At 46.0% G+C, this 27945-nt stretch overlaps 1 protein-coding gene across 1 annotated transcript in view; it reads right to left on the bottom strand.

Moving 5' to 3' along the window:
* LOC115459496 (low-density lipoprotein receptor-related protein 8-like) overlaps positions 1–27945 on the bottom strand; it is a 522792-nt gene that overhangs the window by 17256 nt on the left and 477591 nt on the right. The window contains exons 11-15 of the mRNA XM_030189301.1: positions 18315–18542; positions 15784–15902; positions 13638–13777; positions 7626–7767; positions 2407–2559 (exon numbers count right to left, since the gene is read on the bottom strand). Of these exons, the coding sequence (XP_030045161.1) occupies positions 2407–2559; positions 7626–7767; positions 13638–13777; positions 15784–15902; positions 18315–18542 (782 nt within the window). The remainder of the gene's footprint in view (positions 1–2406; positions 2560–7625; positions 7768–13637; positions 13778–15783; positions 15903–18314; positions 18543–27945) is intronic.

Here is a 27945-nt window from a genome sequence, read left to right as displayed (position 1 = left end):
ACAAACGTACAGCTGTAAATTCTACTGTCATTTTCCAGTGACATTTACAAAAACCATTCAATAATCTACAGCCTTGTCTTGTATTTTGTTACGGGAAGCCATTAGAAAAATTTACAACCTTATTACAAACACTTCAAGGCACTTAATCTTATACAGAGTTAAAACAATATCTGTTTCTATAGACAGAAAAGCTATAATTAAACACACCCACACATTACAAGTGATGCCATTACAAGACTGGATGGTGGAATCGCTCCAGAACTTTCTACCAAAATGGAATTATAGCTTAAACTATAAGAATACCCTACTCTTTATAGAACTTTGAGATGTTGTTATTGAGCAGCAGGTACATTTGCAAATTACCAAATATTCGGCTAATATATTTTGGAGCACAAGGCCTTTGAAATGTAGTGTGTCAGCTGGACCAGGTCCCCTTGCTTTAAAACATTAGCCAGGCCTCCTTGGCTTTTAGTGTCTTGGTGGTATCACTAGAATTATAATGTCTCTAATAGCACACAGCAAAGCTTGTAGCAGGTGCGTAATAAATTCCAGTTCTATACGGCTGGGTGGTTTGGAAAGACCCTATCCTGTCAAAATGAATTTCAAAAGCGATGCAAGGTCCTCAGGATGTATCGCTGACACTTCTCTGCAGGACCTGGCCCTCACTCAGCTCAAAACTGGGTTGGCTTGATGGCTCAGTGGCAGTGCCATATGCAGCTGTGTGGGAGATTTGGGTTCCCTTCTTTGGTTACACATCTATCTGCTGCTTGGGTTGGTGCTCATAAGGGAAGGCATCTCAGCCATCACTCAACAGTGACACCTACTGGTCAGATTCACAGCACAGAGCTGCAGTCTGTGTAGGCCAAAGACTCTGTTGTTGCAGAGTGACTAATGGATAGAGGAAGCCCTCGGTGTAACTGAATGGTTTATGGCAAGGCAGCCTGAGTATGGGCCAGTTCTGACTCAGCTGGAATCTGAAAGGTGCAGAAATAGGGAATATGGTGCCAACAGTACCGAAATCCATCCCTGATGCTATAGGAATATGTATTCTAAAATAAAACAGCTGTTCAACTTATATACAAAGGAACATAAATGAAAATTACAAGCACGAACCATTTTTACGGCCCTTTATTTTAGACAGATTTTTTTTTTTTTTTTTTTTTTTTGGGGGGGGGGGGGGAATCCTGGGTCTTAAAAGACATTACTCAGTTTTTACTGGAATTTCACCCTCATTTTCTAGCATTTAACATGCAAAATTGTTTTATATGATTGATCTGAATTTCTGGTTTTTATATGACTCTACCTAGACTGAAAATTTTGTTTTTGTACATCGAATGGTTCGGGAGATAACATACGCACACAAACAGACTACACAGGTGCTTTTTTTTTTTTTTAAAGGAAACCATCACCATGGATAAACAAAGTCCAAGTTATTTTACAGCTCTCCTTAGAATAGGAATTTTCATTTTCATTGTATTAAAGAAATGACAAAGGACTTACAAAATATTAAATAAACTCCCATTTCCCTACTCTTTGACTGGAAAAGGAGAAGCTGAGCACTGCTTCCAAAATAAACCCCAATATTTACCCAGAAAAATGAGAAGTCATCTTTTGCACTGATTTTCTCCCACTTTTGCTGATGCAGTAAATTACTACTACTATTATTTATCATTTCTATAGCGCTACAAGGCGTACGCAGCACTGCACAAACATAGAAGAAAGACAGTCCCTGCTCAAAGAGCTTACAATCTAATAGACAAAAAATAAAGTAAGCAAATCAAATCAATTAATGTGTACAGGAAGGAAGAGAGGAAGGTAGGTGGAGGCGAGTGGTTACGAGTCAAAAGCAATGTTAAAGAGGCGGGCTTTCAGTCTAGATTTAAAGGTGGCCAAGGATGGGGCAAGACGTAGGGGCTCAGGAAGTTTATTCCAGGCGTAGGGTGCAGCGAGACAGAAGGCGCGAAGTCTGGAGTTGGCAGTAGTGGAGAAGGGAACAGATAAGAAGGATTTATCCATGGAGCGGAGTGCACGGGAAGGGGTGTAGGGAAGGACGAGTGTGGAGAGATACTGGGGAGCAGCAGAGTGAGTATATTTATAGGTTAGTAGAAGAAGTTTGAACAGGATGCGAAAACGGATAGGGAGCCAGTGAAGGGTCTTGAGGAGAGGGGTAGTATGAGTAAAGCGACCCTGGCGATTTCCAGGAAAAACACAATATATACCTAAAAACTAAGAGCTCTGGATCACTTTCGGGTATCTAACCTGCATTCCATGAAGCTGGCAAGGTTGCACGAAGGATGGACAGCCAAATGAATTATGGCACTTAGCTTATCTCATAGGAGGCCCAGATTTGGTCAGAGGAAGGGCCAAGAAACCAAGCGTTACAACTGTCTGGGTAAATTCCCCTACCTTCCATGCATGTTTTCATATCAGTCCTCAGCTCCATGTTGTCGGGGCAGGCACAGGTGTACTTCGGGGAGTGGGTGGAGATCTGAGGTGCAGGCAGGCACAGGTATTCACATCCTCCATTTGGCTGGGAACCCAGGTTACAAGCATCAGGAGCTGTTCAACGAAAGACAAGCTTCACTGGAAAAAGGTTCTCTACTGGTTGGTAAATTCCATTCACAAGAAGCTTAAATCCTCCAATGCTCTGCACGTAAGATGCACTGGCGTCACAAGTGGCAGGAGCGAGGGGGCTGCACTCCTGCCCCCAACAACCCCCGTTGGATCACCAGGGATACAGGTAGGCCCAGAGGGAGGGCCTGTCTGCATGGCTGGGTGGGGGACAGGGAGGAGGGAGGGAAAGAAGGGGACATTTTGGCGGGGCGGGGGGGAATTTAGTTAAAATAAATAAATAAATAAAGTTTTGCAGGCCAGCCAGCCCAATATTCAGTCAAGGCCATATAATTTTTATGCGGCCCTGGCTGAATATCGGCCAGGCCTGCATAAGTGCCGGGCGCCTAGCCCGCCCAATTTATCCCCAATATTCAATGCTAGTGCCCGGCCATGGCCCAGCATTGAATATCGGGATAAATTTACCTGGCGATGATCAGTGTTTAAAAAAATGCTGACCGCCAGTGGCTGAATATCAGGGGGTGTATTTTCAGTTCAGCCAGGAGTGCCTAAGGTAAACCAGCAATATTTGGCAAATTTTCAGCCAAAGTAGCAAATTAAAATTTTCTTAGGCCTGGGTAGTTGAAATCTGGCTGCCCAGCTTTAGACCTGCCATTTCACTCACTGGATTTAGGTGTGGGAATGCTGCTAGGGCCATATTTGTGGTGGTTGAATTTAACCACTTGGGGTTGGGGGAGAAGGATTTTTAAATGCTGGGGCTGCCAATTAACTTCTAGAGTTAGCTGGCTAATCAGCTTTGAAATATTTTGCTCTAGTTTGCAAAATTTGTCCCGGTTTGCTATAGGCCCCCCCCCAAAAAATTATTAACCCAAACATGATTGTGCCAGAAACGTAACTGCATAATTGGCGCTGAATCAGAGGTGTAGCCAGACCTCAATTTGGGAGGCACATTTTGCCCCACCTCCTTGCCACTCTTGTCCGTAACCCCACATACCTGGGCTGGTGTCGGTCCCCAAGCCCCACCAGAAGCTTTCCTGTGGTGATATCTGCAGTCACGCTGCCTGTCCTGCTTTCCCGCCCTGGAACGCATGCTAGTTTTCAGTAAAAATGAGGATGCCCCAAGGCCCCCCCCATGGGTACGCCACTGGCTGTGATAATATAGAGTAGGTAGCACTGAGTAATTAAAGATTATTATTAGGAATAAGTGAACCACTGGTTAGAGCAGTTTGGTCTGATTTCCTACCCTAAGCCCAAAGGGTAATATTCAGTGGACCATTTTATTTTATTTATTTATTTATTTATGCATTCTTGTATCCCTCTATTATCCAAAAACAAGTTTCGGTTCCAAGTGGCTTACAATTTACATTTGGGTGGAGCAGTGGCATAGCTACGTGGGGCCAGGGGGGCCTGGGCCCCCCGTAGATTTGGCCCTGGACCCCCCTGCCGATGACCCTCTCGACCCCCCCCCCTCCCGCCACCAACCCTCCCCCGCCGTGGGCTACCTTTGCTGGCAGGGGACCGCAATCCCCGCCAGCCAAGGAGGTCCTCTTCTTCCCGTGAAGGCTTCGTTCCGTTTCTGACATCCGGCACATTGTACGTGCAGGACGTCAGACTCACAGAAACAGAATGAAGCCTTGCAGATCAGCCAGCAACACGTACAGAAACAGAACGAAGTCTTGCGCGGGAAGAAGAGGACTTCGGCTGGTGGGGATTGGCCAGCAAAGGTAGCCCACAGCGACGGCGGGGGAGGGTTGGCGGCGGGAGGGGGGGGGGTTGAGAGGGTCATCGTCGGCGGGGTCAGCAATGGCGGGGGGGGGGGGGGGCTAAAATGTGCCCCCCTCCCACCGAAGTCTGGCTACACCCCTGGGGTGGAGTTACAGTACTGTTGTGCAATGGATGGAATGGATCCTCAGAAGCTTAGCCGAAATTGGGTGGCGGAGCAGGTGGGGGAAGAGAGGTTGGTGGTTGGGAGGCGAGGATAGTGGAGGGCAGACTTATACGGTCTGTGCCAGAGCCGGTGATGGAAGGTGGGACTGGTGGTTGGGAGGCGGGAAATACTGCTGGGCAGACTTGTACGGTCTGTGCCCTGAAAAAGGCAGGTACAAATCAAGGTAAGGTATACACATGAGTTTATCTTGTTGGGCAGACTGGATGGACCATGCAGGTCTTTTTCTGCCGTCATCTACTATGTTACTATGTTAATGTGGAGACTGGAGAGGGCATCTATAGTTTGTGTAGATTCTGTAGATTTCTACAAGAAAAACTATGACAACCCCAGGACTGTGAGCAGAAAAAGCTAGAAGAGGCACACAGCTTAGGATGGCATTTGAACAGTGTGCCATTCCCTTCACTTCCTTTCCCATCAGAGTCTAAAACTGCTGCTGCACTCTGACTGGAAAGGAAACCGTGTTAGCTTTGATTATCCTCAGAAAAATGCATTAAAGAAATGGATTTAATCTCTTACGCATGGAGATGTGGCTGTGCAATCAGATAAAGAATCAGAGCCTTAATGTCCTGATGCTTACCGCTCTGGTATTCAAACAAAGCCAGCTGATCTAATTATAAAGCGTTCCCACATCTGTGTGTCTGCAGCCATCAGCACTGCTTTGAGACTCTACTCGCAGCTCTCCCCGGTGTCAAGTCACTGACAATCTCGAATGTTATACCGACTTCAGGGCTAGACCAGGGGTTCTCTCAACCCAGTTCCACAATGCATATGAATGAAATAGATTTGCACACAATGGAGGCAATGCATGCAAATTTATCTCATGTATATTCATTGTGGATAGCAAAAGAGAGACAGGTGCATCACAGAAATAAGGAAAAAAATACAAAAAGTAAACACTAGGAATAAGAAGAAAAACAAAATGAGCTCTGTGTAAAAAGAAGCCTTTATTCTCTTGACGTAGTCACACAAAACCAGCCGTGTTTCGCCAAAACAAGTGATCCTTCCCTTAAACACCGCGGGCCTTCTTTATAAAGGCGCATTTGCCTCTATGCGCGTGTAGCGCACACCCAAATGAGACTACAGCTGGGCTACCGCACCCCCCCCCCCGCCGTAATTTCAGATTTGCCGAACGCCTATAACGCCTGGATGATTTATTTATTTCCTCCCACGCGTGTCGTTCCTGGCAGTTGGCGCACGCAGACTGGTCACCGTGCATGAGCCCTTGCTGCTAAATCAATGGGTGGCATTTAAGGCTCAGGCCAGTTTTAGGCACACGCTGGTTTCAGATTTCCCGCACGCTCTTATCTGTCCCATTAAAAAAAAAAAAAAAAGCCCTATTTTGCAGATGCTGTCAAAACCGGCCCAGCGCATGCCCCAATACACACGCCTACACTACCACAATCCACCTTTTACCGTGGCTTAGTAAAAGGACCCCTATGGGAGCGATTCTATAAAGTGGCGTCTAGAGGTAGGTAGGTGCCACTTAGGTGTGTCAAAGGTGCCATTAATTGACAAGTGTGTCCCTATGCACACTAAGCAGGGGCCAGCCTTGGACGTGTCTCCCAGGTATGCAGGTAGTTTATAAAATACTATGAAACTATGTGCATCACTTGGCAGGGGCGTAGCCAGACACCCAATTTTGGGTGGGCCTGGGCCCAAGATGGGTGGGCAGAAGAACCCCACCCCATCCCATAGGTGATTTGGTCTCTCCTCTTGCCTGCATGCCATATGGTCTCTCAAATATCCCTCCTCTCCTGCACACCTTTTAAATTTCAGATTTTCACTGGCAGTGAGGAGCAACTAATACACACTACTCATGTAGGCCCCACATCCTTCCCACTGATGCAGATTCCTGTTTCCGCATAGGCGGGAATGCGTCAGAGGGAAGGCTGTGGGGCCGGTGTAAGCAGTATGTATCAGTCGCTGCTTCCTGCAGGCGAAGATCTGCTATTTATAAGGTATGCAGGAGGGACAGTTGTTGGGAGTTTTCAGCTTGGGAATCTCTGCCAGCCACATCATAGGTGTGCTGCTACTGGTGGGCCTGAGCTCAAAGTGGGTGGGCCTGGGCCCACCCAAGCCCACCCTTGGCTACACCACTGTCACTTGGTATACTGAGGTGCACCAACCTATGTCTGCCATTGACATGGTGTAAGAGGGCATGCCTACACAGGGGCGTAGCCAGACTTTGACGGGAGGGGGGGTCCAGAGCCCAGGGTGAGGGGGCACATTTTAGCCCCCCCACCAAGTGCAGCCAATCCCCCCTTGGCGCCACCATCACCTTTGACCCCCCCCCGCGCCAACCCTTTCGACCCCCCTTCCCGCCTCTGCCGTTGGGTACCTTTGCTGGCGGGGGTCCCCAACCCCCGCCAGCAGAAGTCCTCTTCTTCGGCGCGGCCGCGCAGGCTTCTGTTTCTGTGAGTCTGTACATGCAGTACGTCAGACTCACAGAAACAGAAGCCTGCCCTTGTAGATCAGCAATGCGGCCGCGCCGGAGAAGAGGACTTTGGCTGGCAGGGGTTGGGGCCCCCGCTAGCAAAGATACCCGGCGGCGGCGGGTTGGCAGCGGGGGGGGGGGTCCAATGGGTTGGCGGCGGAGGGGCCAGGGCTAAATCTACAGGGGCCCATGCCCCCGTGGCCCCACGTAGCTACACCCCTGGTATGCCAATGCCAACTTACTCTAGTATTCTATAATGGAATCTTGGTGCCAAAATACATTAAAGAATTGGAGCTAAGTGCATGGAACTGGGGTGCCAAGACTGAAGTGCCAATTCATAGAATTGCCCCCAATGATTTTCAACCAGCTGGAATCACTGAGTGAGGATGAAAACCATTGTGTTTACAGGAAGGACTACTTGCTTTATAAACAATACCCTTGATGCAGCCTGTTGGCGAAACACGTCGGGTTTTGTGTGACCACTGCAAGAGAATAAAGGTCCTTTTTACACAGAGCTCAGTTTGTTTTTATTCCTACTGCACACTATTTGTTTCAATCATTGTGGGTATCCTGACAACCTGACTGGTTGGAGTGTCCTGAGGACTGGGTTAAGAACCCCCTGCAACAGACCAACGAGGATCATTTCATCTACTAGCCAGGAGATAGACTTGCCTTTTGGTTGCTTCAGCTCATGAAAGATCACAATGTCATGAGGGTTATTCAGGTTCTCAGCGAGGACAGAGATTTCTAGGCCACTGAGGCGGTTTGCACTAAAGATGGCTTCATTCTCTAGGTCAGTCCAGAACACCTTGTCCTGCAGAGAACAAGAGATACATGCATCACCGCATCTAAAATTCACAAAGATTGTGGATCATACTGATCAATTTTACCACTGATACGAAAAGAAAAGACGGTGTTAGCGGACAGATGGTTCGTATTAAATAGTACATCCAGACTAAACTGACTTCATAGGAGCAGCAAGTTCATACAAAATACACCCAGATGTGATCACATCTACCAATTTTTGAACATACAGTAGCTACAATTATTATGGGATTTCAGTTATAGCATTAGCCCGTCCCCATTTGAATGTCAGGGATGTCCATTTGAAAGAAAATTTCTGTTCTTGTTGTTTTAAAAATGAAACAAAAGAAAAATGAACATACCTTTAATTAAAAAAAAACAAACAAAAAACAACAACCCTAAGAAGGATTTCACCATCACAAATAACGCCCCCCCCCCCCCAAATATTTGGAGTCTTCATGGAGCAGAAGTGCCGGCACCAACATTAAAAACTGGTAAGAGTCTGGGGGAGGGACTGGATGCTCTGAGATAGTCTGACCAGTGTTTTTTTTTTTTTTTTTTTTAAATGTGTGTTGGCAGGAAACAGAACTATTTTGGTTTTGTTGTTTCTTTGTTTCCTTTTAAAAGTTTTGTTTCGAATAAATCGACTGAAAAACACATCTGTGTACAACTGCATTGAACTCCCTCCACCTCTCAACATGAAAATGCCACCACCTCACTTGACTCCATTAATCATCAACATAATGTATTACTAGTCACTCTGGCGTTCAAAAAATAGTCCCCATATTTTATATTAAGAGGAAGAACTCCCTTTCACGCAAGCAATTAATTCTTCAAAGGACCCTGCGCTACAGGTGGTGGCCATTTTTGCTGCACGCCAGAGACCTTTTTACTGCAGCGGGTAAAAAGGCCAAACAATAAACTGGCCGTGCGGTAAGTTCGCACTTGCAGTGCGGCCATTTCAAGGGCAGCACTTACCGCCACCCATTGAGCTGGTGGTAAGGGATCCTGCGCTAACCGGGCAGCGATTACAGCCGGGTAACCCACTGCAGATCTGGCTCGTGCTGGGGATGGAACTACCGCTGGCACCCGTGTGAGGCCAGCGGTAGTTCCAGGTTGCTACTCGTCAACCCTTTAGTAAAAGGGTCCCTAAATGAGCTGGGTCCCAAGTCTCCAAACCCAGAGATTTAACCTTTGTGCCAGAAGTACGCAATTTCCAATCTTCCACTTTGTGGGTGCAATCTCCAAGAGCCAACACAGCTCCATAAGCACTTCCTTCACCTGGACCATCTCAACAAACACCCAACCCCAAATTCTAGCACTTTGGGATAAGCCCAAAGCACATGGACCAATGTCTGCAGCTTCTCCAGCACTCCTGTGACACCAAAAAGCCCATAAGCTGATTGGATAAATAGAGGAAGAAAGCCCACTTCAAATCCCACTGCTGCTCCTTGTGACCTTGGGCAAGTCGCTTAACCCTTCACTGCCTCAGCTTAGAATGTAATTCCTTCAGAGACAGAGAAATACCTACTGGAACTTGCCTTGAGCTATTGTGTACGCTAACTATCCAAAATGTAGCAACAATAGGGGAAGAGTTAAGCGGCATTTATACATGTAGAAAGCTAGTTTACACATACAAATGGGCACACACGTGTAAGCAGCAATTTTAGAAAAAGCACTGCATACATGTGTATATTCAAAGCAGATTTCAAAGTATGTTTACTTCCCATTTGTGATCATCTGTAGAAAAAGTGACTAAAGTCTCTAGAAACAAAAAATGAGGTTTGAATGAATTCTGGCCTCCCTCTTAGTCACCTCTCCCCTCTCCAGTCGGTTCAAAACTCTGCTGCCTGTCTCGTCTTCCGCCAGGGTCGCTTTACTCATACTACCCCTGGCCTCAGGTCGCTTCACTGGCTCCCTATCCATTTTCGCATCCTGTTTAAACTTCTTCTACTAACCTATAAATGTATTCACTCTGCTGCTCCCCAGTACCTCTCCACACTCGTCCTTCCCTACTCCCCTTCCCGTGCTCTCCTAAATCCTTCTTATCTGTTCCCTTCTCCACTACTGCCAACTCCAGGCTTCGCTCCTTCTGTCTTGCTGCACCCAATGCCTGGAATAGACTTCCTGAGCCCCTACGTCTTACCTCATCCTTGACCATCTTTAAATCTAGTTTAAAAGCCCACCTCTTTGATATTGCTTTTGACTTGTAACCACTTGCCTCCACCTACCCTCCCCTCCTCTTTCCTCTACAAATTAATTGCTTTGCTTGCTTTATTTTTGTCTATTAGATTGTAAGCTCTTTGAGCAGGGACTGTCTTTCTTCTATGTTTGTGCAGCGCACGCTTTGTAGCGCTATATAAATGCTAAATAGTAGTAGTAGTAGTAGATGGTGAAAACCAAAAAAAGGCAAAGAATCTGCTTACAAAGCAGTGTAATAATATGAAAGCAGATAACCCAGAGGGTTTTGTTTTAATAAATTGTGTTTTTATATTTTATCTGCTTTCATATTATTACACTGAATTCTGTTAGCGAAAACAGAAAAAAGTTAAAAAAAAAAGTTAAAACAAAGTTACAGAAGTTCAAATGCGTAACTTTTTCATACTGCTTATGGACCCATGACATGAAAAATCAGCTATTAATCAAAATTTTGGATCTGAGACTTTGATCACCTTTCCCTGGAGTCATATTTTACAAGGCGGACTTTGAGTCCATTTCAAAACAAATGCTGGCGTTTACACGTCCTCTGAATCCTGCGTAAAATGCCAGCTAACTTTGCATGTGGAGTAAGTGAGGAGGCAACTGTGTTCTCTCTGGCTTTAAAAACCATCTCAAAAAGCCAAATTTTGAGACTTAAAACTCTGCCCCTTAATTGGCTCCTCTTGTGTTTAATTTTACAAAATCAACACTTAACACGTGCAAGCTTCTCCGTGTACACATGTAATACTATACATGAAGCCACTCTTTCGCACCTGTTTTTTTGTAAAATGGGTGTTCTGGCTATAAGAGCCAGAAAATATACCTGTACAGTAAAATACCTGGGAAGTTTTGTATGGCCTGACTTAAGGCATCCCTTTTCTGACCTAGACATCCTTTACTAAATGAGGTTTCACTTCTGGCAGCAAAAAGTGCTTGAGAAATAATCTTCTCAATTTCTCAGGGGCCTCTGGTGTATCCAGGGCCAGTGTTAGAGGGTGGCAAACAGGGCAATTGTCCAGAAGATCCCCCAAACCTCCCTCAAGCTGATGAAAAAGTAGACACTAGACCATCTTCTTTAGGGGATCATCAGAATATCAAACGCTGCTAAATGAACCTTTATGAGGCAGCGAAGTGCAAATCGTCATAGATCCACATTTTTCTATAACCTCAATTTCAAATCAATAGCGTTTGAGTACTGCTTTTTTATGGATTTTTGTGATATAATTGTGGAATATGACATCATATATGTTTGCATTCCTTAACTGGCAGCAACTCAAGCTGATGAAGGCATAGGCTGAAGACCTACTTTGGGGCCCCATCCCCAGTTTCTGCCCTGGGTCCCTGAATGTCTATAACCCCAGCCCTGGGTATATCCTTCAATAAGCACAATCCAAAAGGATCCACACTGAAGTGAGCTATTTGGGAGATTTCTTGGGGGGGGGGGGGGGGAAACTGGATCCAAACGACAGAAAGTTCACCAAATGTACTTAAATGAACCTGAAGGAACCTGAGGGAAAAGTCCACTGAACATTATTACATTTTTTTTTTTTTTTTTTTTGGGGGGGGGGGGGGGGGGTTGCCGGACTCTTGAAGCCTGGATTGGCCTCTGTCGGAGACAGGATGCTGGGCTTGATGGACCCTTGGTCTTTTCCCAGTATGGCAGTGCTTATGTACTAAGTCTGCACACTCCCCGGGACAGTGGGCTACATATTCAATTAAAATTATAGGATAAAAACAAGAAATCTAAGGTAAAGAAGTCTAATCATCAGATGGCACCATCTGTGATGAAGAAATCTGGTGGCTGTCACCCAAATCGTATCCTGATTGTCTGTGCTAAGATTGAGTAATAACAGTGTTCCACTTATCTATGAGTGTCCTGGTTGCAGACATCAGAAATCATTTTGCACTGGCTTCGATAAGAGCAGATATTTTGTTCTCACATCCTATTTGAATGGTACTGCTTTTACCTAGTTGGGTCACCTAGGTAACCAGTTAATTTGACTTCAGGTCGCACAATAATGCCTCTCTCTTCCTTCAATAGGCAAAATTGATAAAAATAATAGTTCTCGGAAAAGTGATGTATTCATTTCAAAATATTCCTATCACTGCTGACCATGTATTTCAGAGCCTGGTTTGTAAGGGCAGGTAAAAAGGTGCCAGGGTACCGCTGATTGCTTTACCATAAAAAGCAGGGAGCTTTGGATTTAGCTAATTTTAAAATGTATTATTGGTCTGCACAATTGACTCATGCAGTGTTCTGTTTTAATCAAATACCAGGAGATTGGGAGAGGAGTCTGGAAACAGCATTACAGAAAGCTCTCAAAAGGCTGAAATGTGAAATATAAGAATGGACAGGGCAGATCTGGACAAAGATGCAGAGCTATTTGGGGTGGGAATGTGCTCTAGCAATATAGACTCCCATATGGAATAATAAGCAGTTCTCCAAATTAACGACTGGAAGGTGCCAGATACTGTAACGTCTACTCAATTATGTTATGCACATTGGGCCAGATTCTATATATGGTGCTTGAAAAATCCGCACGCAATAAATTTCCGCCTAAGCGTATTCTATAAGCGGTGTCTAGGTTTAGGTGCAATTTAAAGAATAAGCTTAGTTGATATCATAGCGCTTAAACAGGAAACAGGAAATGAGGACAGGACCAGAGGCAGAGCTGAGACACACGGGAACACAGTCTGAAGCGCCACTCGCCTTCACTGCAGCTGCCGGACCCCGAGGTAAGAATTTTTAAATTACAGCCAGCACGCAGGAAGGCGAGGGGCTGCCAGAGGACAGGTCGTGCTTGCACTCAGAGGGGAGAGAGAGAGAGGGAGGCAAAGGGGCCATGGAACTCGGAGGAGGGGGGGGGGCGTCCTGCAACTCAAAGGGGAGGGGGGAGGGGCATCCTGCAACTCGGAGAGGGGCCTCCTGCAACTCGAAGGGGAGGGGGCCTGTAACTCGGAGGGGAGGAGAGGGAGGGAGGTAGGGGGCATGGAACTCGGAGGAGAGGGGGGGGGGCGTCCTGTAACTCAAAGGGGAGGGGGGAGGGGCATCCTGCAACTCGAAGGGGAGAGGGGCATCCTGCAACTCGAAGGGGAGGGGGCTCTCGGAGGGGAGGAGAGGGAGGGAGGTAGGGGGCATGGAACTCGGAGGAGAGGGGGGGGCGTCCTGTAACTCAAAGGGGAGGGGGGAGGGGCATCCTGCAACTCAAAGGGGAGGGGGGCCTCCTGCAACTCGAAGGGGAGGGGGCCTGTAACTCAGAGGGGAGGAGAGGGAGGGAGGTAGGGGGCATGGAACTTGGAGGAAAGGGGGGGGGGGGCGTCCTGTAACTCAAAGGGGAGGGGGGAGGGGCATCCTGCAACTCGAAGGGGAGGGGGGCCTCCTGCAACTCGAAGGGGAGGGGGCCTGTAACTCGGAGGGGAGGAGAGGGAGGTAGGGGGGCATGGAACTCGAAGGGGAGGGAGCTAGAGCTTGGAGGAGAGGGGGAGGAGGAGAGGGGGGCGATTCTCTACTCACCTCCGCTGGCTGGTGCTGGGTTCACTTCCCTCTCACTGATCCGCCCTCTGACGTCATCGCCAGGGTGGATCAATGGGAAGTGTGTTACGAACCCAGGCATCCAGACGGAGGTGCAAATTATTATACAGGATACTTTTTTTTTTTTAAATATGCTTGCACCACATTACCTCAAACACTGCCAGCCCAACGGGGTGACTCAGATCATCCGCAGAAGATATGAGAATTTTCCTGTTGTTGCCACTGAAGTCGATGCTCGAGAGCCAGTGCAGCTTGGAGTCCACCCAATAGAGCCGCCGATTCAATATGTCTGCAAAAGAAATTCCATTAGTTGCTTAGCTCTTACTGAAATGATCCTGCACGATAGCGGTTTCCAATACTTATATCTAAAAGCAAATTTACTGTTCTCATAGAGTGTCAAATAGGACCTGTGTGTGCTACGTGTCATTTGCAAATGCAGTACTATGCCAGTATTACATTCCTGGAGGCCAAAGTGGCAACTAGTGCCATCAGCAGCATCACAGTGATCCAGTTTACATTAGCACATCAACTAAGTTCCCCGGGAACTCCGTTCACTGGGTAAATCTCTCTTATCTGCACCCTTCTCCTCCACCGCTAACTCCAGACTCCCTTCCTTTTATCTTGGTGCACCATATGCCTGGAATAGAATTCCTGAGCCGGTCCGTCAAGGTCCATCTCTGGCCGTCTTCAAATCTAAGCTAAAAGCCCACCTTTTTGATGCTGCTTTTAACCATTATTTCATCATCCTCACTTTAATATTCCCTTATGTCTTGTTTGTCCTGTTTGTCTGGCCTAATTAGATTGTAAGCTCTGTCGAGCAGGGACTGTCTCTTCATGTTCAAGTGTACAGCGCTGCGTAGGTCTAGTAGCGCTATAGAAATGATAAGTAGTAGTAGTCTTTGGGGTTCCGGAATCTTGCTACTCTTTGGGATTCCGGAATCTTGCTACTCTTTGTCCTTATCCCTTATTTGACCTGTTTGTCTGTCCTAATTAGATTGTAAGCTCTGTCGAGCAGGGACTGTCTCTTCATGTTCAAGTGTACAGCGCTGCGTACGTCTAGTAGGGCTTTAGAAATGATAAGTAGTAGTAGTACTCGTTGGGATTCCAGAATCTTGCTACTCTTTGGGATTCCGGAATCTTGCTACTCTTTGTCCTTATCCCTTATTTGTCCTGTTTGTCTGTCCTAATTAGATTGTAAGCTCTGTCGAGCAGGGATTGTCTCTTCATGTTCAAGCGTACAGCGCTGCGTATGTCTAGTAGCGCTATAGAAATGATAAGCAGGACGTCAGACTCACAGAAACAGAAGCCAGCGCAGCCTTCTACTTGGAATGTTGCTAGTGGAATAGCAACATTCCATGTAGAATCTCCAATAGTAGCAACATTCCATGTAGAATCTCCAATAGTATCTATTTTATTTTTGTTACATTTGTACCCTGCGCTTTCCCACTCATGGCAGGCTCAATGCGGCTTACATGGGGCAATGGAGGGTTAAGTGGCTTGCCCAGAGTCACAAGGAGCTGCCTGTGTGGGAATCGAACTGAGTTCCCCAGGACCAAAGTCCACCACCCTAACCACTAGGCCGCTCCTCCACTCAATTTTGTAGGTGGAAAAGGGGCAGAGTCGACATTTACGTGGTGAAATGCCAATATTCAGCATTTAACTGCCTAAGGGCCACTTTTACCAAGCTGAGGCAAAAGGGGGCCTGGTGCTGGCATCGGTCCGTGTTTTACACACACGCCGAGGCCCCTTTTTGCCATAGCTGGTAAAAGGGAAGTCTCGCTTTCCTACAGGAAATGGCTGGGCCATTTCGGGGGGGGGGGGGGGGGGGGAGGGAGCCCTTACCGCTACTCACTGAGGCAGCGGTAAGGGCTTCCGCATTAACCTGGAGGTAACTGGGCAGCAAATGGCACTGCCCGATTACCGCCAGATACACTCCGGCGCTACAGTGTTGGAAATGACGGTGCACTAGGGGTGGGAAGTACCAACGGGCTTCTGCTGTATAGCGAGTGGTACGTCCGCGGTGGGCTTACCGCCACTTAGTAAAAGGTGCTTTAAGTTAACTGGACAAATCAGACCAAATAAAACACAGATCTATCTATGTCCAGTTTCACTTTGATGGTTTAAGAGTGGAATATCACACTTAATGGGATAAAGGATAGCTGGCCGCAGAAACCTGGATATTCAGTGCTGATGCCCGGACATGGCCCAGCATAACAACGCTGGCCAAAAAAAAATGCTGACCAATGCCAACTGAATGTTTATCCCAGAACGTTTAGCTTTAGTACTGTGCCTTACCCAGGGTGATTCCATTGGGCCATTCAATGTTCTCTGATACCAGCACCTGCCGATCTACACCATTCAGCCCCGATTTTTCAATTTTAGCTTGATCACCCCAATCCGACCAGAACAGGAAGCTAATAGAATGAAATAAAAAGTACCAAGGTTACCTCTGCATGAGATACATGCACATAACCCCCCCCCCCCCCAAAACAAGCATCACCTCTGAGCTATTGATACACTCTCCCTTCACTTCAGTTTAACTGACAGATATGCAAACTCACAGCCCAACCTACTTACTGAAATGTAGGCTTACTGCTAAGCAGTGGTGTTCCTAGGGGGGCTGACACCCGGGGCGGATCGCCGATGCGCCCCCCCCCCCCCGGGTGCAGCGCGACGCCCCCCCTCCCCCCCGGCGAAAGAACCCAATCCCCTGGCGAAAGAACCTCCTCCCCCCCGGGTGCACGCCGCTGGGGGGGGGGGGGGTGCTGCGCGCCTGTCGGCTCTTCGTTTTCATGCTCCCTCTGCCCCGGAACAGGAAGTAACCTGTTCCGGGGCAACGGGAGCATGAAAACGAAGAGTCGACAGGCGCACGGCACCCCCCCAGCGGCGTGCACCCGGGGCGGACCGCCTCCACCCCCTTGGTACGCCACTGCTGCTAAGGGTTTTCTTTATTAGCCTTGTAAATGTAAAGTGATTTATCAGGCGAAAGTTTACCCTTTGGTTTTTTTTGAGCTAGAACAGCTATTATTTTAATCTGCTCAGGTCTTCAATTCAGCGCTGTCTTTGGACAGTTAGGGGCCAATGTAGAAAGCTGTGGAAAGCCTAGCCATGGGGTTGTACACACGTGTTAATGGCTGAGTAACACACAGAGGGGTTGAGTGCGGATATTACATCACATGGAAGATATGGCCTCAGATTATATTACAATGTAGGTAATGGGGCCAAAAAATATTCTGTGGCAGGCAGAGAAGGGAGCAGTGGCTTCTGTCACATGGAGAATGCAAGGAATTTTTTTTGCCAAGTCTGGGGCACTGTAGAAGAGTTAACGGAGAGGATTTAATGCCCCGTTTTAAGATTTAACTGGCAGTTTTGTCGTCTTCTGCAGTCAGAAGTTCCTGCAAGATTAAAAGTCTGACAGAAGGTAACAGAGGTAACGGAGAACGTAGTGAAGGCGGTTAGCTTGGCAGAATTTTAAAAGGGGTTAGATAGTTTCCTAAAGGACAAGTCCATAAACCGCTACTAAATGGACTTGGGAAAAATCCACAATTCCAGGAATAACATGTATAGAATGTTTGTACATTTGGGAAGCTTGCCGGGTACCCTTGGCCTGGATTGGCCGCTGTCGTGGACAGGATGCTGGGCTCGATGGACCCTTGGTCTTTTCCCAGTGTGGCATTACTTATGTACTTATGTCCTCTACTTGGCTCACTTTTATTACATAGAGCAGTGATTTAACCTATTGTGATGTCATAGTGGCTCATTCCACCAATAAGAGCCAACCTCATTAGTGATGTCACAATAGCTTGATTGTATAGAATGTTTGTACGTTTGGGAAGCTCGCCAGGTGCCCTTGGCCTGGATTGGCCACTGTCGTGGACAGGATGCTGGGCTCGACTGACCCTTGGTCTTTTCCCAGTGTGGCATTACTTATGTACTTATGCTGGAACAAAAATAAAAGAATCAGCACACACCAGTGCCTAACCTTCTGCACACAAATATCAACCTTGCAAAATCTGTGTGTGCTAGAACTTTTTGCAAGGCTGATATTTATACATAGAAGAACAGGTGCCGATGTGTGCAGACACTTCCATTGTTGTTCCGACAACAATGGAAACCTTTATGCACATGCATTTGGCAGGCTCCTCCCAATCTGCATGCAAGCTCTGCGTACATAAAACTTGCATAAACTTCGCTTTTTGAATGCCATGGTTGTGGAGTAGTTGCCTAATGGTTAGCTTAGTGCAGAAATCCGGACAAACGGACAGATTGCTAGCCTCCCCTCCCCTTACTTACTACTGCCCTGGTGGTCAAGTGACCTCTTCCGCCTTCGGGGCAGGAAAGAGCCCCCTCTTTCCTGCCCGAAGCGCTGCCCTGAATGCATCCTTCCTGTTGCTGATCTCGGGCAGTAGCAAGGTAAGGGGAGGGAGGTGACGGGGGGGGGGGGGGGGGGGGGGGGTGACGGGGTGTGTGACATGGGGGAGCGGAAAATGTGACAGGGGGTGGAGTGAGGGCGTGAAAGGGGGCGGGGTGGGGTGTGAAAGGGAGCGGGGCATGTGTTCTTCTTTTTGGGGGACAAAAGGGTAACCCTTGTGTACACTTACCCATGAAAGTGACAGTGTTTTGTATATTCCCACCCAGGTTGGATAAACGCAGATGCTCAGTTACAGAATTACCTTTTGGGTGTCTGGAAATTTTTGTTAATAAAGAGTTTGAAGCATTAATAACGAAACCAATGTAGCTTTGAAAAGAGAAGCGCTTTACTTCAAACTTTCACACCATACCGTCTGCATAATTAAATGATGACCAAGGAACCTGACTTTACTCACCCCCGTGTTGGATCCACGGCAATGGCCCTAGGTTCACCCAGGTCAGTGTTGAAAAGGGTTCTTCTTTTGTACCCATTTGCTGTTGCCACAGAGATGGCTTTGCTTCCTGTATCAGTCCAGTAGATGTTCCGATGAACCCAGTCTATAGCCAAACCCTCTGGAGAATGAAGCTGGCTGTCTATCACAATGGCTTGTTCTGTAGTGTCGCTGGCTTTCTCTATATAGGCACTGCAAAGACAACAATTACCACTGGATATAACAGCAAGCAGAGAAAGTGCATCTTCCATTTTCTGAGAAAGGGAACGAACTGCAAATTTACTTTGTTTATTTAGATCTTATCAAAACACATAATGAGAGAGGACTTAGGGTGTCACCTGTTTGCTTATTTTTCCATTTATCCAAATGACTACAGCAGGGAGATTCACTACAGTGTACGTGTAGGCCGTGGGTGGACCGGGGCTCACCCACTTTGGGTTCAGGCCCACCCAAAATTGGTGCTGCCTTGGTGTAGCTGATGGATCCCCCAATCAAAAACTTCCTCCTGGCCAGAACTTTTCCAACCTGGGCAGTGTTCCGGAGCCGTCACCAGGCCCCACACATGAGTGAAAACTTGAGTCTCTGTGGGGACCGGTGGTGGCTCTGAAACACTGTCATCTGGCTGACTAGATTGGTAGAATTCTTGCTGGGAGGAGGTCTTTAGCTGGCGGGGCTTCGGGATCCCTACCAGTTCAGATACTTCTATTTTGAGTTGTGTGTGTGTGTGGGGGGCGGGGGGGGGGGAGGGGAATGAAGAGGAGAGCGGAGACAGAGTGTGTGTGTGGGGGGGGGGAGGGGAATGAAGAGGAGAGCGGAGATAGAGATGAAATTTCATGTCTACTTATTTTGGGTTCAGGCCCATCCTAAGCTACTGGTGCACCGCACAATTAAATACTACTACAACTTAGGGGTAAGAAACAAAAAGAAACCAGTTACCACACATTATCAATAATGAGCCAAAGACTCTCTAATGGGAGGCACAAAATGCGAAATGCAGTTTTAAGTCTGGTTTTTGGATTAATTCTCAGAACTCCTACAGTTTCCTGGTGTATGCAGTCACTTATTTAAAGCTGTCAGTCAAGGATGAGAAGGAAAAGTGAGAACCCTTTTTAATTATCCACAGCAACACACCCACAATGTTGCAGTAAAAAATCTTGATTTATCATTGTCATGAGGGCTTTATTTATAAAACTATTCTCTTTAAAGGGGGTTGCCATGTTATGAATGACTGCATACCTAACAGGAAGCTGGGAGTCTGGTTCCTTTTTACTTAAGGCAGAAATACAAACAAGGATTTAAAACTTATATATTTCTGCCTGTGCCATATATGTTTTTTTTTTGTCTTTATGATTTTTTTCTGTATTGATCCACAGAGCACTAGTTCTTTGGTTCATTCATTGTGGGCTAGAATTATTTGATCATGTGGTGTTTTATTTTTATTTTTTTGTGTACAATTGTAAAAGTTTTGAAAATAATAATAATGATGATTAAAAAAATAACAGTCTTTTGAGATGTGATAGCTTGTAAATGATTTCAGAAGTACTGGGATGGGAGCATGATTTGTTTTAAATTTACTACTTAGTAGCTTTGCTGTGTGCCCTATAATGCTATTATTTTTGGAAAGAGTAAACAAGTGATTCACGTCTATCCATTCCACTCCACTCAGTGTTTTACAGACTTCTGTCTTACTCTTCCTTCAGCTGTCTCTTCTCCAAGCTGAAGAGCCCTAGCCTTTCCTGGAAGGAAAGTAGTCCCATTCCCTTTATCATTTTAGTCGCCCTTCTCTATACCTTTTCTAATTCCACTGTATCTTTTCAGAGATGCAGTGACCAGAATTGCACACAGTAGTTGAGGTGCATTCACACTATGGAGCGATACAAAGGCATTATAACATCCTCATTTTTGTTTTCCATTCCTTTCCTAACAATATCTAACATACTATTTGCTTTCTTAGCCACTGCTGTATACTGAGCAGAGGGTTTCAATGTATCAGTGAAGACACCTAGGGTTGTTTCTTGGGTGGTGACGCATAGGTGTGGAACCCTGCATCATGTAGCTATAGTTTGGGTTCCTCTTTCCTACGTGCATCACTTTGCACTTGCGCACATTAAATGTCATCTGCCATTTGGATGTCCAGTCTTGTAAGGTCCTCTTGCAATTTTTCACAATCCTCATGTGATTTAATGACTTTGAATAACTTGCTGTCATTGGCAAATTTAATTACCTCACTGGTTATTCCCATCTCTACATCATTTATAAATATGTTAAAAAGCAGCAGTTCCAGCACATACCCCTGGAGAACCCCACTATTTACCCCTTCTCCATTATGAATACTGACCATTTAACTCTACTCTGTTTTCTATCTTTTAACCAGTTCTTAATCCACAATAGGACATCATCTTCTAATCTATGACTTTCTAATTTCCTTAGGAGTCTTTTATGAGGTACTTTGTCAAATGCCTTTTGAAAATCCAGATACATAATATTGACTGGCTCACTTTTATCCACGTTTATTCATCCCTCAAAGAAATGTATAGATTGGTAAGCAAGATTTCCACTGACTAAATCCATGTTGGCTTTGTCTCATTAATCCACGCTTACGTATATGCTCTGTAATTTTGTTCTTTATAATAGTATCTACCATTTTGCCTAGAGCTGATGTCATGCTCACTCCGTATAATTTCCCGATCACCTCTGGAACCAGTTTTAAAAATTGGCATTACATTGGTCACCCTCCAATCTTCCAGTACCATACTTGATTTTAAAAATAAATTTCATATTACTAACAATAGCTCTGCAAGTTCTTTTCCAGTTTTATCAGTACTCTGGGATGTATACTGTCCGGTCCAGGAGATTTGCTACTCTTTAATTTATCAAATTGCCCAATTACATCTTCTTGGTTTACAGAGATTTGTTTCAGTTTCTCTGACTCATCAGCACTGAATACCATTTCTGGCACTGGTATCTCCCCCACATCTTCCTTGGTGAACAGCGAAGCAAGGAATTATTCTCTCTGCTATGACCTTGTCTTCTCCGAGTGCCCCTTTTATCCCTTGGTCATCTAGCGGAACAACCAATTCTTTTACCGGCTTCTTGCTTCTAATATACCTAAAAAAGTTTTTATTATGCATTTTTGCCTCCAATACAATCTTTTCAAGGTCTCTCTCTGCCTTCCTTATCAGTGCTTTGCATTTGACTTGTTATATTTATGTTGTTTTCCATTATCTTCAGTTGGATCTGTCTTCCACTTTCTGAAGGATGTTCTTTTAGCTCTAATAGCTTCCTTCAACTTGCTTTTCAACCATGCTGGCTGTACTTGGCCTTCCTTCCATCATTAATACATGGAATATATCTGGTCTGGGCTTCCAAGATGGTATTTTTGAACAACATCCATACCCCATGTAAATTTTTGACTTTTGCAGCTGCTCCTCTAGTTTCTTTTTTACCATTCTCCTCATTTTATCATAGTCTCCTTTTTGAAAGTTAAATGCTAACAATTTGGATTTCCTGGGTGTATTTACTCCAGATATTATATCAAATCTGAACATGGAGCCAGACCTGACAAGTAAGGTAACAACTGAAGCCTGCGTTTGGGATGCAGTAACCCTGCAGCCGAGGACTGTGTTTGAGACTGCTGCCAGAGATGGCTTACTGCTGTTTACCAAACTCAACAGGGTTTTTCCTATTGTATGCCTAGGGTGCCGTGAAGAAACAAGCCCTAGAATATTTAGTTTTGCATCCTACCCTTTTTGTCCAGCTGCATTATTCTCTTTGGCCACGCTCTAACCCCGCTTGAGGTCTCACAAGTTGTGGAAATGGTGGGATTCTGTACTTGTCCTGCCGAAGGAAGCAGGATCCTGACCTCTCTGGGGCTTTGGGCCAATTATAGAGATGCTGCAGGAACAGCAGGCAAAAGGAATTAGCCCTGTCCTAGTTAAGTGTGTGTGTTTGTGTACGTGTGTGTGTGTGTGGGGGGGGGGGGGGGCGGCATGTGTAGCTAGTGCTGGACAGGCAGGTCTTTATTTTTGTTTTTCCCCAGAATACGGTGTGGTCCGCCGCCATTTACAGTGATACCATGGAGAGGCTTCTTCATGCCTTGGTGGATGGCCAACAGCAGTTTATTCAAGTGTATCTTGAGCAGTGGAACCAACTACACCAGCAACAACAGGGGTTTCCAAGGAAGGGGTCGGAGTGGTGGAAACCCTCACCTCTGCAAACATACCGCAGTCTTTTTTTCCCGGGCGCGGGATGGATACTCCCCTATCTGTTTCAGACGTGGAGAAAAGGGTTATGTGGCTAAAGACTTCCCGGATATAGAAGAGGGTGCTATGGATGTGAACTTGGTGGTCACTTGTGACTGCAGTTTTGTGGAAGCTGCTCCTCTGGAGACCAGAAATTATATACTTCCAGTTGAGCTAGAAGGATGCAAGTGTCAAGCACTAGTAGACTCTGGCAGTGTCAAAACACTTGTCCAGAGACAAGTACTCAATTCGTCACAACTAAACTATCAGCGGATTGTAAGCTTGGCCTGTGTGCATGGGGGCCAGAGTGTCCTGTATAACACCTGTGGGGCGAGCTCATCTGTAAGTAGCAGTTCTACCATGGCTACCCTACGTGGTGTTGGGTTGTGATTTTCCCCAATTTCAGCGTTATCTGGGCTCGGTTGGTTGATGGTCCAAAGACCATCTCATTTTCCGAGATCTTTCCCCTGGAGGACCCTGATCTATACGTGGAAAGCTCAGTCGCCCAAACCCCGCCGCCAGCAGCGAATGGAGACAATGCAGTACCCAACAAATCTAGGAGCAGCTGGCGATGGAGAACTAGACCAGGTAGCCTAGCCAGCCTTGCAATAGCAACCAATAAACGTAGAAAATTATAAGCTGTGGAATGGGGCGCTACAGACAAAAAGAAAAGTACGAAGAAAACTAACCTCAAAAAACTGTCACCAAGAGTGCCCAGTCGAATGCACCCCAAGGTAGTTCAAGAGACCCTGGAAGGAAAACAGCCATGTAGCCTGACTCAGAATAGAAGCAGCGAAAAGAACAATTTTCGGGCCCATTAACTGTGTCAAAGGCTTTGCTGAAATCAAAGTAGATTATATCTAGTGCACAGCCTCGATCCAATTTTCTGGTCACCCAGCCAAAGAATTCAATCAGATTCATTTGGCACGAATTACCTTTGGTAAAGCCATGTTGCCTCAGATCTTGTAACCTATTGGATTCCAGGAAATTCACTATCCTTTCCTTCAGCATCTACTCCATTACTTTTCCGATAACCGAAGTGAGGCTGAAGACCGTAGTTTCCAGATTCTTCTCTGTCACCACTTTTGTGAAAAGGGACCATATCTGCTCTTCTCCAATTCCAAAGAACCTTTAAGAGGACCCACTCCCTCAATATCCTGGGATGGATCCCACCTGGTCCCATGGCTTTGTCCACCTTCAAATTTTCAAGTTGTTCAAAAACACTTTCTTCCACGAACGGTGCTATATCCGCTCCATTCTCATATGTACCTTTGCCAGTCAATCATGGTCCTTCTCCAGGATTTTCTTCCGTGAACACAGAAGTATTTGTTTAGCACGTTTCCTTTTTCCTCATCCTTCTCCACATAGCGGTTCACAGCATCTTTCCGTCTCACAATTCCATTTTTAGTCTTCCTCCTTTCACTAACATACCTGAAAAAATTCTTGTCACCTCTCCCTACATTTCTAGCCGTTTGTTCTTACGTTTGCGCTTTTGCCGGATGTATATCTCTCTTGGCTTCTTTCAGTTTCATCCAATGTTCCTCTTCTTGAGTTTTTCTGTATTTCATAAACACCAACTCTTTAGCCTTTATTTTCTCAACTCACTTGCTTGGAGAACCATATCGGTTTCCTTTTTCTCTTGCTTTTATTTACTCTCTTTACATGAAGGTTAGTAGACAAATTTAAATATCCTTTCAGTCTGGACCACTGCCTTTCCACTTCTTGTAAGTCCTCCCAGCCCGTCAGCTCTTTATTCAGGTATTCCTTATTTTGCTAAAGTCAGCATGTTTGAAATCCAGTACTTTGAGTTTTGAGTGGCTGCCCTCCACTTTAGCTGTTATATCAAACTAAATTGTTTGATTATCACTGCTGCCCAGGTGGGCACCCACTCGGACATTAGACACACTTTCTTCATTTGTGAGCACCAGATCCAGCGTCCCTCCTTCCCTCGTGGGTTTTGTCACTATTTGTCTGAGCAGAGCACTTTGTAAGGCGTCCATGATCTCTCTACTTCTTTCTGATTCCACAGATGGAACTTTCCAATCCGCATCTGTCAGGTTGAAATATCCCAGCAACAGCACCTCTCTTTTCTGTCCCAACTTTTGGATATCTATAACCAGATCTTTATCTAGTTCCTCCGATTGTGTCAGAGGTCTGTAGACAACACCTATGTGGACAGAGGTTTCCTCATTTCTTTTCAAGGTGATCCATATCACTTCTTCCTTTCTCCAGGCCCCTAGCATTTCAGTCGCTGTGATATAGTTTCTCACGTACAAAGCTACTCCTTCACCTTTATGACCATCTCTATCCTTCCTAAACAGATTGTAGCTTGGTATGTTTGCATCCCACAGAAGAACAGGAGTCCTTCGCATGAATAAGCCCAGATGAGCAAACACAGCGGGGGTGACACGAAGGATGATGCAGAACAAAAACATCCAATGGACTAAAAAAGTTCACTAAAAAAGGACTCCATTTTACTTTGAATAAAGCTTCTGATGTGAACTTTTTTAGTCCACTGGACGCTTTTGTTCTGCATCTTCCTTCGTGTCAGCCCCACTATGTTTGCAGCCCATTCATGGGAATCATTGAACCATGTCTCTGTGAGAGTCACAATGTCTAAGTCTGCCTCTAACATCAAGGCCTGCAGATCATGAACTTCGTTGCTTAGACTGTGAGCGTTGTGGTCATCGCTTTCCAGCTACATTTCAATGGCAGTCTCATCTTCTGTTTACATAGTAACATAGTAGATGACGGCAGAAAAAGACCTGCATGGTCCATCCAGTCTGCCCAAGACAAACTCATATGTGTATACCTTCACTTCCTGCTGTGTTGGTAATAAGTAATTTGCTAAGATTGTTCTTATAATTGTTTTCTTCTGTCACACCTTGTCTTCAGCTGGGGGTGACCACTGGACTTGACCGGTCTCTATATGTCACCCCGCCTTCTAGTTTATGCCTAGATACATACTGTCTAAAGCAGTGGCGTACCAAGGGGGGGGCGGTCCACCCCAGGTGCACGTCGCTGGGGGGGGTGCCACGGCACACGCCTGCTGCGAGAGTTCGCTAACTTCTCTCGTTCGCTGCAGCTCCCTCTGCCCCGGAACAGGTTACTTCCTGTTCCGGGGCAGAGGGAGCTGCAGTGAACGAGCAAAGTTAGTAAACTCGCAGCAGGCGTGTGCTGCGGCACCCCCCCCCAGCGGCATGCACCCGGGGGGGGGGGGGGCGCCGCCCTGGGTGTCCGCCCCCCTAGGAACGCCACTGGTCTAAAGTTCTCTCCAAGGAATTGTTTTCCTGCCACAGTGAGATGCACTCCATCGTTAAAATATAGTCTTTTGTTTTTCCATGTATTGCCCCAGCCTCCTAGGTACCTAAAACCTCCTTGATGACACCAGGCTTTGAGCCTCCTATTGAAATTCTCAGTATTTTGTAAACTTTTCTCTCTCTTTCCAAAAGTAGGTAGTACTTCAGAAGAAGCTACCGTTTGTACCAAAGGTTTTAACCCCTCTCCCAGCTCCTGAAAAGCTCTCTGTGCTGCAAGTGGGATATTATTGGCCAGGTTATTTGTTCCTAGGTGGATAACAACATCAGTGTTAGACTCCTTAGTTTCTTCTCTGATTATAGTCTGTATTTGCCTGGTACTCCTGGTAGCTGAGGAGCCTGGAAGGCATTTCACTTTGCTGGTCCCCTTGAACTGTATTCCAATGTTAGTGTCTCTGGCAATGGAATCACCTAGCAGCAACAGTTTTCTGGTATGAGATTTTTCATTAGTTCTTTGGGGGTCTTACTCTTGGGGCACTTTCATTGCTTTTCGTTCCACCTCAGTTCTATTTTCTGGAGCATCACAGTACTGTAATGGAGCAAAAGAATTTTGTAGGGGCAACAATTGTGAGGGTGGAATCTTCTGCGCCACACGTCATATTCTACCTGAGCCTACTGTGAGCCATCTATTCTTAAGTGGTTTTATTCTTTGAGGCAGCGATGAGAAATTGGTATGATTCTGTGTAGTGATAGAAGCTGCTTTAATTGTATCCAATTCCTGCTTTAGGGGTCGTTTTACTAAGGTTGAGCCTGCCATGAGTGGGAAAGCGCGAGGTACAAATGTAACTAAAAAAAAAAAAAAAAAAGTGCGCCGAAAAATAGCCTGTGCTGTTGTAGATGTGTGTATTGGACGCGCGCAGGTCCATTTTTCAGCGCACCTACAAAAAAAAGGCCTTTTTTTTTTGGCCGAAAATGGACGTGCGGCAAAATAAAAATTGGCGCACATCCATTTTGGGCCTACGACCTTACTACCACCCACTGACTTGGCAGTAAGGTCTCACACATTAACTGGGTAGTAATCATCAGTGCGAGTACAATACCAATTACCGCATAGCAGATTACCGCCCGGGCCACGCGGTAGCCGGGCAGTAGTTCAAAACTGACATGCGTGGGACGCACCTACACGGCTTAGTAAAAGGGCCCCTTAGTTTGCTGAGCTCCTGTTTTATACTAGGAAGCTGAATACAGATAGGACAAGCCTTAAGCCTCCAGATGGTGTGCCTTGGAACTAAAGCACCACAATTATTATATACAGAATAAAAATCATCTTGATTGGTTGGAATAGGTATGAACAGGTTTACTATGATAGCCATACTGGGTCAGACTGATGGTCCATTCAATCCAGTATCCCTACTTCTAACAGTGGCCAATCCATGTCACAAGTACCTGGCAGAATCCCAAAGAGTAGCAACATTCCACGTAGAACCCCAAAGAGTAGCAAGATTCCATTCAGAATCTCAAATAATAGCAACATTCCATGTAGAACTCCAAAAAGTAGCAAGATTCCATGCTACCAACCCTAGAGATAAAGTAGTGGCTTTCCCCATGTCTCCCTTAATAGTAGTTATAAAACTACCCTCTGGGTACAAAGGTATTGGAGGGAAGTGGGGGTGGGGAGACGATCTTGGCAATATGGAAAGTGCAGGAAGAAATGACTCCCAGGCGATGCTGGTTAGTGGATAACTACCTTCCTGCTGTAAGAAGGCTTACTGCAAAATACTGCAAACAGGCTGAACTTCCTAAGAGGGAAGAATTAGGTCTGCAAAATTGCAGCTGTTAGGAAACACAAGCGTGCACACTTGGGGTCCTTTTGAAAGATGGTCTAGGACTCAGACTGTGTTCTTATTGACAAAGAAGGGAATTTTTAATGCAAGCCTGTTCTATTCAGGGACGGGGAGTGGTGAGGGGGGAGAAGAGGCTGCAAATAGAAGAAAAGAAATTCGGGTATTCAATGGATGGAAATGAGAGAAGGTATGTTCTACTACTACTACTACTTAACATTTCTAAAGCGCTACTAGGGTTATGCAGCGCTGTACA

The sequence above is a fragment of the Microcaecilia unicolor genome, unplaced genomic scaffold, assembly GCF_901765095.1.
Source record: "Microcaecilia unicolor unplaced genomic scaffold, aMicUni1.1, whole genome shotgun sequence".
Classification (NCBI taxonomy): Eukaryota; Metazoa; Chordata; class Amphibia; order Gymnophiona; family Siphonopidae; genus Microcaecilia; species Microcaecilia unicolor.
Note: the sequence above shows the minus strand (reverse complement) of the source record. Positions and strands in the feature narration are given on the sequence as shown.